Source organism: Hyla sarda, chromosome 8 (assembly GCF_029499605.1).
Source record: "Hyla sarda isolate aHylSar1 chromosome 8, aHylSar1.hap1, whole genome shotgun sequence".
NCBI classification, from domain to species: Eukaryota; Metazoa; Chordata; class Amphibia; order Anura; family Hylidae; genus Hyla; species Hyla sarda.
The window spans coordinates 223,517,746-223,533,566 of record NC_079196.1 but is presented as its reverse complement, the minus strand read 5'-3'; the positions used below and the strand labels follow the sequence as shown (position 1 = coordinate 223,533,566).

At 42.6% G+C, this 15,821-nt stretch overlaps 1 protein-coding gene across 5 annotated transcripts in view; it reads left to right on the top strand.

Moving 5' to 3' along the window:
* LOC130283843 (uncharacterized) overlaps window positions 1-14,716 on the top strand; it is a 65,031-nt gene extending 50,315 nt beyond the window's left edge. For 4 of the 5 annotated variants that reach the window (XM_056533431.1, XM_056533434.1, XM_056533430.1 and 1 more), the window contains 5 exons: window positions 1,269-1,613; window positions 4,090-4,395; window positions 7,977-8,327; window positions 13,006-13,039; window positions 14,040-14,716. In XM_056533431.1, coding sequence (XP_056389406.1) covers window positions 1,269-1,613; window positions 4,090-4,395; window positions 7,977-8,327; window positions 13,006-13,010 — 1,007 coding nt within the window. In that variant the 3' untranslated portion in view covers window positions 13,011-13,039; window positions 14,040-14,716. The remainder of the gene's footprint in view (window positions 1-1,268; window positions 1,614-4,089; window positions 4,396-7,976; window positions 8,328-13,005; window positions 13,040-14,039) is intronic. The other variant, XM_056533435.1, reaches the window with a different exon arrangement.
* Window positions 14,717-15,821: the final 1,105 nt, after the last annotated feature.

Sequence of the window (15,821 nt, the reverse complement as noted above, 5' to 3'; positions counted from 1 at the left end):
TAGTTCCCCCACATTAGGTGCAGTATAGTTCTCCCCACATTAGGTGCAGTATAGTTCCCCCACATTAGGTGCAGTATAGTTCCCCCACATTAGGTGCAGTATAGTTCCCCATTATTAGGTGCAGTACAGTTCCCCACATTAGGTGCAGTACAGTTCCCCACATTAGGTGCAGTATAGGTCCCCACATTAGGTGCAGTACAGTTCCCCACATTAGGTGCAGTATAGTTCCCCACATTAGGTTGGCAGTATAGTTCCCCACATTAGGTGCAGTATAGATCCCCCACATTAGGTGCAGTATAGTCCCCCCACATTAGGTGCAGTATAGTTCTCCCCACATTAGATGCAGTATAGTTCCCCAAATTCGGTAGCATTGTCGTTCTCCCCCCCCCTCCCCCCCAACCACACATGCACACACACACACACAGACAGACAGACAACCACACATGCACATAGACAACCTTACCTGACCTGCGCTGCGCTTCTCTTCTCTCCGGCGGTGGCCTGACGAGTGACGTCACTGACGTCCTGTGTGGGTCTGTGGAGGGACGTCACATGTGCGACGTCCTTCAGATTCCGTCCGCCAGCCAACCGGAGACACGGAGGAGGTCGGGGTAAGTGAAGCCTTCCGGTGTAATGAAGAAAATTGTGCCCTGAACCGGAATGTGACCCTCCGCATAGGGACAAAGTTGAAGGAGGGTAGTGGGAATGTAATGAGAGGGAGCACAGAAAACTGTGTCCCTGTGCGGAGAGTCACATTCCGCTACAGGGCACAGTTTTCTTCATTACACCGGCATTTAGCGCTGCTTGCCTGAAACAGGGCTAAAACCCGGTTGTCGGGCAATACAAATTATATATACTTGGTGCGAGCTGTGTCGGCCGCCCGGCGCCCCTGTTGCTATGGTGCCCTGTGCGGCCGCACAGCTCGCACACCCCTAAGGCGGCCCTGATCCTGCCTTAGATATTTGGAGATCTGCACTGGTAAAACAGTTTATTAGTAAAACAGTAAATCGGGCGTAGACAAATGCTGCCTGATTAAACTAGCATAAAAAGTTATTAAAATCAGCAATATACAATTTTTATTTCCCAAAAACTCATATTTTTACATGTTTTTTGTTGGCCAATAGACTGGGAGTGGAAGTCACAGTTGGGAGACAACCGACCTCCACCACCCCCCGCCCCCCACCCCCCGCCCCACCCTGCGGACATGTCATGAGTATACTTATAGAATTTAATAGGATAATACCATTATATTTTCTTCCTTTCCATAGATTACAGATGGACTCCAGTTGTAGGAGATATTCAGATTCCCCGTCTATTTCACGGCTCCGCGACCACACTGCAGTGTAATATCTCCGAATACTTCCCGGACGCAGTCACTGTGAAATGGCTTCTATCTCCTGAACACAGTGCGGAGTTATATGAAGAGATTAACACTGCTAATAACCAGAGAATAATATCCAGGAGAGAATCTGATAACACCTACAGCTATACAACCAGTCTGACCATCACCCCCACACGGGGAAAACATCAGGGGGCAGAATATATATGTCTGGTGGACCATCCCTCTCTGGAGAAACCCATAGAGAGAAGAACAGGGGGGCTACAAGTCTATGGTGAGTGTGTACAGTAGAAAGAAATCTCTCGCCCCCCCCATTAATAAATAAATAAAATATCCTGACACTGAAAACATTGATCACACATCAAGTTCAGACAAGTCACATGACCAAAATATTTGTCTCTGACCTCCTGTCATGGGACTATTTTGCAAAATGTTTGTAAAAAAAAAAAAAAAGGCATAGAAGAAAAAAGTCACAAGCGGGTTGTCGTCATGTGCAACTTACAGTGAAGTCAATGAAGGGAAACCAGCACGCGATATGTAACCTGATTTTTTGTCATGGGAACAAAAGGTCATGGCTCGCAGCGTGACCACATTGACAATCATTTAGGATAGAGTCCCACTGCTTTTCGGTTATACTGTGTGTTCACAGTATACATCAGGAAACCTGCAATACGTTATGTCGGGGTGCACTGCGATGGGCCCTCTCCGTTTGCTCCACTGTTTGAATGTATACTTTTATTTTGCATCATAAGATGACACTATTGAGTCCCACAGGATCAAAACACATTTTTTTTAATTTCATTTTTATTAAGCAGTATCCTTTACATACATAACTCAAAAAAAGAGGAGAACAAACAGAGATAAACACATTTTTGGAATGGACTAGTAGATAATGTTTGGTCCATTGCAGTGAATGAGTCTGCTGCAGGTATGCTGCGATATATACTGACGTACCCTTTTTGCTAGTATCCTTAGATGTAGAGTGTGAACATAGTGTGAACTCAGGGGTAATAATAATACAGTCACCCCTGAGGCCTAAGACTAAAATTGCAAAGTTATACAAATCTCCACATGTGATCTTCCTAGGTGTTAAAGGGGTATTCCAGGCCAAAACTGTTTTTTATATATCAACTGGCTCCGGAAAGTTAAACAGATTTGTAAATTATTTCTATTAAAAAATCTTAATCCTTCCAATAGTTATTAGCTTCTGAAGTTGAGTTGTTTTTTTCTGTCTAACTGCTTTCTGATGACTCACGTCCCAGGAGCTGTGCAGTTCCTATGGGGATATTCTCCCATGATGCACAGCTCCCGGGACGTGACATCATCATTGAACAGTTAGACAGAAAACTTCAGAAGCTAATAACTATTGGAAGGATTAAGATTTTTTAATAAAGGCAATTTACAAATCTGTTTAACTTTCCGGAGCCAGTTGATTTATATAAAAAAAGGTTTTGCCTGGAATACCGCTTTAACTCTGTATCTTCACTGTATTAAACCTTTCTTCTCCCCCACCCCCTATTTAATCCCCCACTGAATCTCCAATCTTTAGTCTTATTTGTATCTAATAAAAATTCCTGGAAAACGACTCAACACAAAAGAAACATCACAGAATTCTCAGCAGAATTTGTGATAGATCATTGGATGGGGACGGAGGGACAGGGAGAGTGAGCCCTAAACTGACCCTGCTTGCCCATCCATCCTAAACTTGGAGCTGGTCCCTCCCTGGCGTAAAAACAAATAATATACATAGTCGGTCATAGGACAGAAACAGAACGGGAATACAAAAACCAGAACAGATAAACCAGACAGGATACAAATACTAACAGGGCAGAATATAGTGTACTAACAAACAGGAATAAACCGGAATCCAGATAAACGGCAGACAAGATTAAATGAACGAGACTAGGTATGCAACAAGTATACAGCAGAATCCAAGAGATTCAGGCGATGAACAGAAGAACTGAATGCTAAAACACTAAACTGATTAGGAACATAGGACACTGTTCACACTGGAATCCAGAACAGAAACAAACTGGACACCCCACTCCACCAAAGGAGTAGGCAGCATAATAATGGCAAATAGACTACTAGCCAGCGGGCAAACTCGGGCACACTCCACCGTGTGATCAGGATGCTGACCTAGTATGAAACTGAAATATAATACATAAAACACTAGACTAGAACCGGATGAGTCTGAATAGGTTCCAGGATACCAAACAGGAATGATACATACAGAGCATGGATACAAGCTAGACTAACACAGTGTGAACACAGACTAAGAAGAACGGACATACATAATCCTAAAAACCGACAGATGTCATATAAAACCAAGCAAACTAAAAGCTATATCAAACAGACATAACCATGGTTAAAACTCAGATAAATACTAGACAGACAAAAGCAAGGTGCATCATTAAACAGACATAATCAGGGTGGCATTATTGCACAAATAACCAGCACAGAATGCAGGAGAACTCTGGTCAAAAAATAACCCCACCCTAGTTCTCATTAGTTCAGAGCATTAACTATTTCCTATCCAGGGAGAATAGCAAACTGCTCAGAACAAACTAGGGTGTGAATACACACCTAAACAGAAAAATACAAAAACAAACTGAAATTACAAATACTCTTAAGACTGGAAAATACAGCCCAACAATAAACCTACAAAGAAATGTTCTATATGTAAATGTTGTGTTATGGGAATAATTACACAACTACAGCATTATGATTCTTTACATTTATTATTTCAGCTGAACCCCAAATGTTGGTGCCCATAGAGATCACTATGCCAGATTCATTTCGTGTTCAGTTCTCTCTGAATCTACAGAAGTTTTACCCTAAAGATATAAGAGTCTCCTGGCACAGGGTAAATACAAATGGTAAATATCAATTATCAGCTCAGCAAACAGTCACCACACAGGACGGTCTCATATATGATGTCACCAGTGTTCTCCAGATTTATGTTTATAAAATCAAGGATCCACAGATGAAAATCATTGTAGAATGGGAACATGAGACAATGGAGATACCAGAGATAAGATCACTAAGTATCAGAGGTAAAACTGATCATCTATATATCTATCTCATATCTATCTCATATCTATCTATCTATCTATTTATCTCATATCTATCTATCTATCTCATATCTATCTATCTCATATCTATCTCATATCTATCTATCTATCTCATATCTATCTATCTATCTATCTCATATCTATCTATCTATCTCATATCTATCTCATATCTATCTATCTATCTATCTATCTCATATCTATCTCATATCTATCTATCTATCTCATATCTATCTCATATCTATCTATCTCATATCTATCTCATATCTATCTATCTATCTATCTATCTCATATCTATCTATCTATCTATCTCATATCTATCTATCTCATATCTATCTATCTATCTCATATCTATCTATCTATCTATCTATCTCATATCTATCTATCTATCTATCTCATATCTATCTATCTCATATCTATCTATCTATCTATCTCATATCTATCTATCTATCTCATATCTATCTCATATCTATCTATCTATCTCATATCTATCTATCTATCTATCTATCTCATATCTATCTATCTATCTATCTATCTATCTCATATCTATCTATCTATCTATCTATCTATCTATCTCATATCTATCTATCTATCTATCTATCTATCTATCTCATATCTATCTATCTATCTATCTATCTCATATCTATCTATCTCATATCTATCTATCAATCTATCTCATATATTTCTATCTTATATCTATCTATCTCATATCAATCTCATATCTATCTATCTATCCATCTCATATGTATCTCATATCTATCTAATATCAATCTATCTCTTATCTCTCTCTCTCTCTCTCTCTCTCTCTCTCTCTCTTATATCAATCTATCTATCAATGTCATATTTATCTATCTCTATCTATCTAGCTCTCTCTCTCTTATATCTATCTAACTATCTATCTATCAATGTCATATCTTTCTCATATCTATCTCTCTCATATCTATTATATCTATATCTATCTCATATCTATCTATCTATCTCATATCTATCTATCTCATATCTATCTCATATCTATCTATCTCTCTCATACCTATCTAACTATCTACCTATCAATGTCATATTTATCTATCTATCTCATATCTATCTATCTCATATCTATCTATCTTATATCTATCTATCTCATATCTATCTATCTATCTCATATCTATCTATCTATCTCATATCTATCTCAGATCTATCTCATATCTATCTATCTCATATCTATCTATCTTATATCTATCTATCTCATATCTATCTATCTATCTCATATCTATCTATCTATCTATCTATCTCATATCTATTTATCTACGATTCTCAGGAGAGCAGCACAACCACTATAATTTTCTGGGTGCAGGCTGTTGGAGCCCGGGTTAGAGGCCCTCCAGTATACAAAGAACCAAAAAATCAGCAGCACTCCGTTCCTTCAGATGAATCAGTGCATGGCATTATTCATCTTGTGTTACAAACAGCTACGTTTCGGCTGTCTCACACAGCCATTAGCAAGTCAATACAAGTGCACATTTGTATTACACTATTTAGTATTTTGATGTGCGTATCACAGTAATTTATTGTACATAACGCTGCAAAATAATGCAATGATGTCACTTGTATTCATGAGTATTTAAACCCTGCACATGTGCACTTGTATTGGCTTGATAAGTGTGAGACAGCCGAAACGTAGCTGCTTGTAACACACAATGAATAAAGCCACGGACAGATTCATCTGAAGGAATGGAGTGCTGCTGATTATTTGGTTCTTTATTTATCTATCTACCTGTCTATCTATCTATCTATCTATCTATCTATCTATCTATCTAGTAATAGAAGAAGAACAGCACAGCCAAATTGAAGAAAAAAATAATAGTCGTAAGGGGGTGCACGCAGCTCCTGGATCCTTGGTTAGGGGATCATCGTTCAAACAGAAGAAAAATCTTGTCCACAGCACCAAAGTTCATGAAAAAATATGTGTTTTTATTCCATAAAAGGTGTCATTACAACAGCGACGTTTCAGTCAGCTCAACCTGACCTTTCTCAAGCATCACACAACCAGTGCTAACCATATCTTTATAGAGGCACCAATTACAAATGGTACCAATTAATGTGCAAAACCAATCATTAAATAAAGTGCAAATGCATAGTGTAAACAATCCAAAAAATATATGCACATAAGTAATAAAGTACAAAATCAAAAAAATACAAAAGTGAGACTTATACACAATACAGTGCAATAAATACATTAGGATAAACACTAATTGTGTTTAATGAATAAAGTGACACACATGTGTAATCAGACATACAGGGTTAAAAAGGTGGGGGAACACACACTCACCGGATGACAAAGTATATCCACGCTATTACAGTATTCGGCATCAGGAAGTAACAACAGCGCCTGCGCGCCTCGTTCTAAGAGCGTCTCGTGTGGCAAGTAGATCTAGGCCAATCAGCGGATGGCGTCCAGGTGTCCATGGCGACGCGCCGCGAAATCCAACGCATGCGTACATCACCACGAGACGACCTGCGCCATCTTGAGTGTGGGAAACCAGCCTCTCATATCTCAAAAAGGAATGAACTGAGAAAATGGTAAATCTCTATCAAATATTTGATAGAGATTTACCATTTTCTCAGTTCATTCCTTTTTGAGATATGAGAGGCTGGTTTCCCACACTCAAGATGGCGCAGGTCGTCTCGTGGTGATGTACGCATGCGTTGGATTTCGCGGCGCGTCGCCATGGACACCTGGACGCCATCCGCTGATTGGCCTAGATCTACTTGCCACACGAGACGCTCTTAGAACGAGGCGCGCAGGCGCTGTTGTTACTTCCTGATGCCGAATACTGTAATAGCGTGGATATACTTTGTCATCCGGTGAGTGTGTGTTCCCCCACCTTTTTAACCCTGTATGTCTGATTACACATGTGTGTCACTTTATTCATTAAACACAATTAGTGTTTATCCTAATGTATTTATTGCACTGTATTGTGTATAAGTCTCACTTTTGTATTTTTTTGATTTTGTACTTTATTACTTATGTGCATATATTTTTTGGATTGTTTACACTATGCATTTGCACTTTATTTAATGATTGGTTTTGCACATTAATTGGTACCATTTGTAATTGGTGCCTCTATAAAGATATGGTTAGCACTGGTTGTGTGATGCTTGAGAAAGGTCAGGTTGAGCTGACTGAAACGTCGCTGTTGTAATGACACCTTTTATGGAATAAAAACACATATTTTTTCATGAACTTTGGTGCTGTGGACAAGATTTTTCTTCTATCTATCTATCTATCTATCTCGTATCTATCTATTGTTTTATATTGTAAAGTAAATTGCACTCAAGTATAATGGATGTTATCTCTTTAACAGGAAAAACTATTTTTTTCCTTATTACACAATGTGGCTCAATTCCTAAACTGAGATAGTCTGAGGTCTGACCCAATGTGAATACTCCCCTGAGCCCATCCCAGCAACAAACTCACACAGCTATACCGTAACCTACCGCCACCTGCTGCCCAGTCAGAACAATGCCTCTTAGTTGTTAAACTGATCATTCAATTTCTCCTCATCTATTGTAATTCTGATCTACAGATCTGCCCTGGCGTCCACATGTTGGATCTATCAATGTCCCCAAACTGGAAGATGAGACAAAAGCCACAATAACCTGTGATATATCCGGATATTTCCCTGATCTTCTATCTATATTCTGGTTTATGAAGAAGGACGGAAACCTGACGGCTCTGCCCATAGAATCATCAAAGACGGAGAGGACTTACAAGATCTCACATAAGGAGAAGAGACAGAAAGATAACACTTATTCCTGTGAAGCTTCATTGACTTTTACTCCAATAAGTTCAGACCAAGGATCAGAAATCATCTGTAGAGTGGGTCATCCCAGCCTGGAGGGTCCTATAGAGAGGAACACCGGACCCCTACACATAGGTGAGTGTGTTATATACATAGGAATGGTAATGCAAGGACAATTCTCTCTGTGACACAAACTGTTACGGATCTGGATGTGGATCCTCTTACCTGTGTGACTGATGACACGGACAGTATCGGGGAGCGGAGTCTAAGGTCGCTACCCCCGACACGGCTCGACCACACAGGTAGCTGGGCAAGGCGAGGTACCAAAGGATAAGGTAGAAGCATAGTCAAAAGTAGCAGAAGGTCAAGGCAGGCGGCAAAGGTGAGGAGTCAAATAACTGGTCTGGATACACAGGTAAGGCAAACAGGCAAAATGGAACGCTTAATCTCAGGCTAGGGGCACTGAGGATCCGGCAGGGATGTGTGGGAGGTGCAGGGACTTTATAGAATAGTGTCAGGTGTACAACTAATTATGGGCATACTGGCTCTTTAAATTACAGAGCTCCAGCGCACATGCCCTAGGAGATGGGGACAGACGTGCCAGAGCTGAGACACAGTGGAGGAGGCGGCAGCAGAGCGTGGTGAGTGACGGGCTGGGATTTGCATGCGGGCACGTACCACGATGCGAATCCCAGCCCCGCCGGCAGCCGGGGACGCAGGGACAATGCGCTCGCAGCCGGTGCGTGCGGCCGGAGCATGAAGCGTGACACTGTTCATAGCATACACCACACCAGCCCCTCAGTACACATGGTATACACCACACCAGCCCCTCAGTACACATGGTATACACCACACCAGCCCCTCAGTACACATGGTATACACCACACCAGCCCCTCAGTACACATGGTAGACACCACACCAGCCCCTCAGTACACATGGTATACACCACACCAGCCCCTCAGTACACATGGTATACACCACACCAGCCCCTCAGTACACATGGTATACACCACACCAGCCCCTCAGTACACATGGTATACACCTCACCAGCCCCTCAGTACACATGGTATACACCACACCAACCCCTCAGTACACATGGTATACACCACACCAGCCCCTCAATACACATGGTATACACCACACCAGCCCCTCAGTACACATGGTATACACCACACCAGCCCCTCAGTACACATGGTATACACCACACCAGCCCCTCAGTACACATGGTATACACCACACCAGCCCCTCAGTACACATGGTATACACCACACCAGCCCCTCAGTACACATGGTATACACCACACCAGCCCCTCAGTACACATGGTATACACCACACCAGCCCCTCAGTACACATGGTATACACCACACCAGCCCCTCAGTACACATGGTATACACCACACCAGCCCCTCAGTACACATGGTATACACCACACCAGCCCCTCAGTACACATGGTATACACCACACCAGCCCCTCAGTACACATGGTATACACCTCACCAGCCCCTCAGTACACATGGTATACACCACACCAACCCCTCAGTACACATGGTATACACCACACCAGCCCCTCAATACACATGGTATACACCACACCAGCCCCTCAGTACACATGGTATACACCACACCAACCCCTCAGTACACATGGTATACACCACACCAGCCCCTCAGTACACATGGTATACACCACACCAGCCCCTCAGTACACATGGTATACACCACACCAACCCCTCAGTACACATGGTATACACCACACCAGCCCCTCAGTACACATGGTATACACCACACCAGCCCTTCTCAGTGCAGCCCCACAGTATCTGGTGTAGAGATGACATTACCTGCAGGGCAAATTATCAGCACAAATACCTTGCACTTTGCATAAACCCCACCCAGAAGGCATTTGGGGCCCTTCCTGAGCGTTCTTTAGGGTAAGTCTTAATTGTTCCATTTATAATGATTTAATTGTTTGTAACTATGAACAGGCAGGAAATCCTCTGATCTGAAGATGTAGAATTGGGAATTCATAAATATTTCTTTACGATCTGTTTTTTATGGAGAAGAGAGATCATATTTATAATAATTCTTAGTCTATGGTTTCTGAACAACAGACTTGCAATGTGTATTCCTATAAGATAATTCTCATTTATTAACTATGGAAAGAGACAAAGGACAATCTACACTAACCCTTTGCACTAGATATCGCTGGAAGATTAAATTGTGGATGATGATGATTGACTGAACGCAATATATTCTTTATAGTATAACTAGCAACTAGCTAGTACCCATCGTAAAGAAGCTAGTACCCATCGTAAAGAAGCTAGTACCCATCGTAAAGAAGGTGCCACACCCCCCCTAACTGCATTGCAAAAAAAGAAACATCTTTAGCTGTGCACCCCTCCATGTTCACAGGAGGTTTATAAAACTGATAGTGGATCCTGCATGTCACCCTGTCAGAGGATATATGCCCAGAGTGAGGGTGTTAGGGTCCCATCTGAAGGCCACCTCCCCGCAGTGGATGGGGGACACGTTTTTATCAAAAAGTGCGCTGAGTCTCTATTTTTTGACCAAAAGTGCTGCTACAACCTTCTTTTTGTATACTTTGTATTTACCACAGCAGTGTGCACCTCGGTATAAGGTTGTTGTGCCGGCTATTTTTCTGTGTTCACCAGACAGATAATCTCTTCAGGAGACCAGGAAAGTTGGGGAAGTACTGTGAGCCCCGCACTGTATACTGCCTGCCACACTGCTTTTGCAGTCTCCCGTAAAGAATATTTGTCTGGTAAAGCAGCCATATTGGACCTCTTCAGGAGAAATAAAAAGCTGGGTGGCATGCAGTACGGAGTGCAGAGCTTACACTACTTCCCAGTTTCCTGAAGAGAAAATCTATCTGGTAAAGCAGCCATAGTGGAGCTCTTCAAGAGTCTAGAAAAACTGGGTGTCACACATACAGTAGTCCCTCAAGTTACAATATTAATCGGTTCCAGGACAACCATTGTATGTTGAAACCATTGTATGTTGAGGCCATAACTCTATGGAAACCTGGTAATTGGTTCTGAAGCCACCAAAATGTCATCTAAAAATAGGAAAAAAGTGAGGATTAAAGAAAAATAAGAAAACTAATATAGATAAAGCAAATCCTTACATACAAAAGTAAGAAAGATCTGCTGGGAGCTGTAAATCACTGTCTGTTTCAGTGTTTTCCAACCAGGGTGCCTCCAGCTGTTGCAAAACTACAACTTTCAGAATGCCCGGACAGCCTTTGGCTGTCCGAGCATGCTGGGAGTTGTAGTTTTGCAACAGCTGAAGGCCCCCTTGTTGGGAAACACTGGTCTATGTAGAGGACAGGAGCTTCTTCATGGTCCTGTACAGTACACACAGTGTTCTAAAAAAGTAAAATGGAGCCGCTCTTACTTGGTGTCCAAAGGAGCAGCTAAGCCTGGTACAGGTAAAGAGTACAGAACGTGTAATACCTCCCTGTACTGTAGGGGGCGCTACCAGACACCAGTCAGTGCATACACTTCAGTAATACAGGTAAAGAGTACAGAACATGTAATACCTCCCTGTACTGTAGGGGGCGCTACCAGACACCAGTCAGTGCATGCACTTCAGTAATACAGGTAAAGAGTACAGAACATGTAATACCTCCCTGTACTGTAGGGGGCGCTACCAGACACCAGTCAGTGCATACACTTCAGTAATACAAGTAAAGAGTACAGAACATGTAATACCTCCCTGTACTGTAGGGGGCGCTACCAGACACCAGTCAGTGCATACACTTCAGTAATACAGGTAGAGAGTACAGAACATGTAATACCTCCCTGTACTGTAGGGGGCGCTACCAGACAGCCAGTTAGTGCATACACTTTAGGAATACAGGGGTTTTACCAGTGAATGCCCATTCTGATTGGTCGGTTCTTCCAGCCATTGACATGTTTCACAGATTCCATAGTATTGTGTGTTGAGTCTGGTTTCAAGTTACAATGGTCCAGAAAAGACCATTGTATGTTGAGGCCGTTGTAAGTTGAGGGATCACTGTACTTCAGGCCACCAAGCTTTCCCAGCCTCATGAAGCCCACGCAGTGATGAGCTGTTCGGTACTCCAGAACTGCAATGCCCTCTTCGGCTCTTCCTGCACCCGCATGGATGTGTTATCTGCCCTCTCGCTCTTCTCCCAGATTGCAATAAATCTTTTCTCCATGTCAGCCCAGCCTCCTTTCCCTGTCCCGGCATTAACTATTCTCTGCCCTTACTGCCAAAAACAGCCACATTAGAGCTTTTCAAGAGACTAAGTGGCACCATATTGCTTTCTCAATCTCCAGAAGTCCCAGCAGTAATGCGCTGCTCGTCCTCCCTGCACATCAGCGCTGCCATGCCCTCTCCCTACCCCACATTGATGTTTTCTCTCCCCCCTCTCACTATTTTCTCATCCCGTAATAAATTGTATCTCCCTGCCTCCGCACTTACTATTCTCTGCACCTTCCTGTCGTCCAGTGAAACTTAAATTATCATGACGTTGGTCTGTTAGCAGGATGTTTAAAACTCCCGGGAAATCTCTGCAGCCCCAGAGTAACTCGTTTAGAAATTCATGGGACTTCTAGTACATCTCCAGATTGCATTGCTCTTGGCTTGTGGAGACATCCCTAAACTGTACGATATTTTTCTTTCACGTATAAGAAAACTACAAGGGAATATCTTCAGTTCTTTGGAAGTTTTGCTGGAACATACATACACGCATGTGTTGAGTAATATATACAGATTGCATCACACATAATCCTGTCGTCCGCCTTATTTTATATTTTTCTTCAATTTCTATAACAGGTTGAAAATCCAACAACGTGAACATCCAGCACTGGTAAGTAATAAAAGTTAATCCTTATAGACTCGGTTACACCTCTATATCGTCTATCACAGTGTTTCCCAATCAGGGTGCCTCCAGGTGTTGCAAAACGACAACTCCCAGAATAGCTGGACTGCCAAAGGCTGCCAAAGGCTGTCAAGGCATGCTGGGAATTGTAGTTTTGCAACATCTGGAGGCACACTGGTTGGGAAACACTGGTCTATCACATAGGAGACTCATCGGTGACTTTTTAGGGCAGTCGGGGGGCTTTCAGTTTGGACCTTATCAAACCTGACAACTGATTCTAATGAATTGTACCTTAAATATATTTTGGGCAGTTCTATTATATCAAGATTTGTTGCCCTTTTTTAAGCATCTATAAGGCATCTGAAGTAGGTTTTCCTTCCCTCCTATAAGAGTGACAGGTCCTGCAGTTACAGTATCTTCTGATGAAGCTCTAAGCAGATTTTAAGCAAACTTATAGTTCAGGGGAACACAGGTTGGGGGTGACCCAGGTGTTATATACAGGAAATGTATAGCAGTTACATTTGTCATTTCACTGTTTCTGTGTTATATGGTGTCTGCTATATAGTTCCTAAATAGTTCCAAAGTTATTTGCTGATTATTATTATAGAATATATTTATAGGGTTAAGAGCCCCATTTTCTGATACAAATTTCCTGCTTCCATTCACAGCTGTAGAATCAATTGGTATAATTCTGGTTGCCTTCTGCTACCACTAGGGGGAGCTCACTGCATATTAATTTATCCAGCTCCTGATCGACAGTAATGCAGACAGCAAGAAACTTATGCTATGGAGAGGAAGGGGATTTAGAATTGGTGTCAAAATACATTCACTCTGACTACAATAAAGAAATACAGTATTATGAGAAGAATTGGCACAGATTGTTGGACCTAATAACCTCACATGGACATGCACCGTGATCATTATGTAATAGAACATTCTGTAACTATCTAAATGTATTTATTCTGTAACTATCTATTTATTTTCTCAGGCTTATATGACTACATGATCATGAAACCAAGAACAGATCAGAGAATTGGAAACTTCGTGGAATATTTATTATCTACGACAGATGAAGCAATTCAAGACCTCCTATACCGTAATGCTTCTTTCTTATAAATGGAGCATCGAGACGCTCATGGATGCCATTGCTTCATTTATTCTCTACGGGAGTTGCGGAAGGTAGCAAGCTATGTACTAAGCTATCTTTGGCAGCTCCATAGACAATAAACAGAGCAGAGCCCCTTTCTGGACATTGCAGGGGGGTTCCCAGCAGTCGGACCCCCATGATTAGACACTTATCCCCCTATCATATGGAAAGGGGATTAGTTGTCCTTCACTGGACCACCACTTCAAGGTCTACATCCGGCACAAAGAGGAAAAAAGTCTGAATTTTGTTCAACTGCGCCACACTAGCCGAGTGGGTGGGGATTTCTGCAGAAGGGGTGTGCCCTCTCCCACATACTAAACGTCATTACACTCCAGAAATGTATCCAGACCCCATATGGGCCATTATGCTCATAAAAAAAGGCCATAAAATAAAAAACTATTCTTATAAACACCCCTCCACAAGCCACCCCCCGCTTCTATTTCTGGCCTTTTTTTTTTCGGCTCAAGGCTGAAAACACCATTTCTGCCTGATCACATTACAGCTTAACCCCCACCTTACTCCACAAGCTTAAAAGGGTACTCCGCTGCTCAGCTTTGGAACAAACTGTTCAAACACTGGAGACAGCGTCGGGAGCTGGTGACGTCATAGCCCCATCCCCTCAATGCAAGTCCATGGGAGGGGGCATGACAGTCGTCATGCCCCCTCCCATAGACTTGCATTGAGGGGGCGGGGCATGATGTAATGGGGGGGGCGGGGCTATGATGTCACAAGCTCCCGGCACCAGCGTTCGGAACAGTTAGTTGCAAACGCTGAGCAGTGGAGTACCCCTTTAACATCTCCAGGTGAATGTTTTAGTCTGGTTTGCAAGCCATGCCTCTCCAACAAGCCATGCCCTGCACAGCAACACCTTCTCCTGTATTCCACTACACTCTCTTCATCACAGCTCAGCCTCACCTGAGCAAGGGATATGAGTATGAAGTTGGGGCATTAGGACAAGATATGAGTATGAGGTTGGGATGTGAGGTCGGGATATAAGGACAGGATATGAGTATGAGGATGGGATGTGAGGTCGGGATATGAGTGTGAGGATGGGATGTGAGGTCGGGATATGAGTGTGAGGATGGGATGTGAGGTCGGGATAGGAGTATGAGGATGGGATGTGAGGTCAGGATATGAGTATGAGGATGGGATGTGAGGTCGGGATATGAGTATGAGGATGGGATGTGAGGTCGGGATATGAGTATGAGGATGGGATGTGAGGTCGGGATATGAGTATGAGGATGGGATGTGAGGTCGGCATATGAGTATGAGGATGGGATGTGAGGTCGGCATATGAGTATGAGGATAAGATGTGAGGTCGGGATATGAGTATGAGGATGGGATGTGAGGTCAGGATATGAGTATGAGGATGGGATGTGAGGTCAGGATATGAGTATGAGGATGGGATGTGAGGTCAGGATATGAGTATGAGGATGGGATGTGAGGTCGGCATATGAGTATGAGGATGGGATGTGAGGTCGGCATATGAGGATGGGATGTGAGGTCGGGATATGAGTATGAGGATGGGATGTGAGGTCGGCATATGAGTATGAGGATGGGATGTGAGGTCGGGATATGAGTATGAGGATGGGATGTGAGGTCGGCATATGAGTATGAGGATGG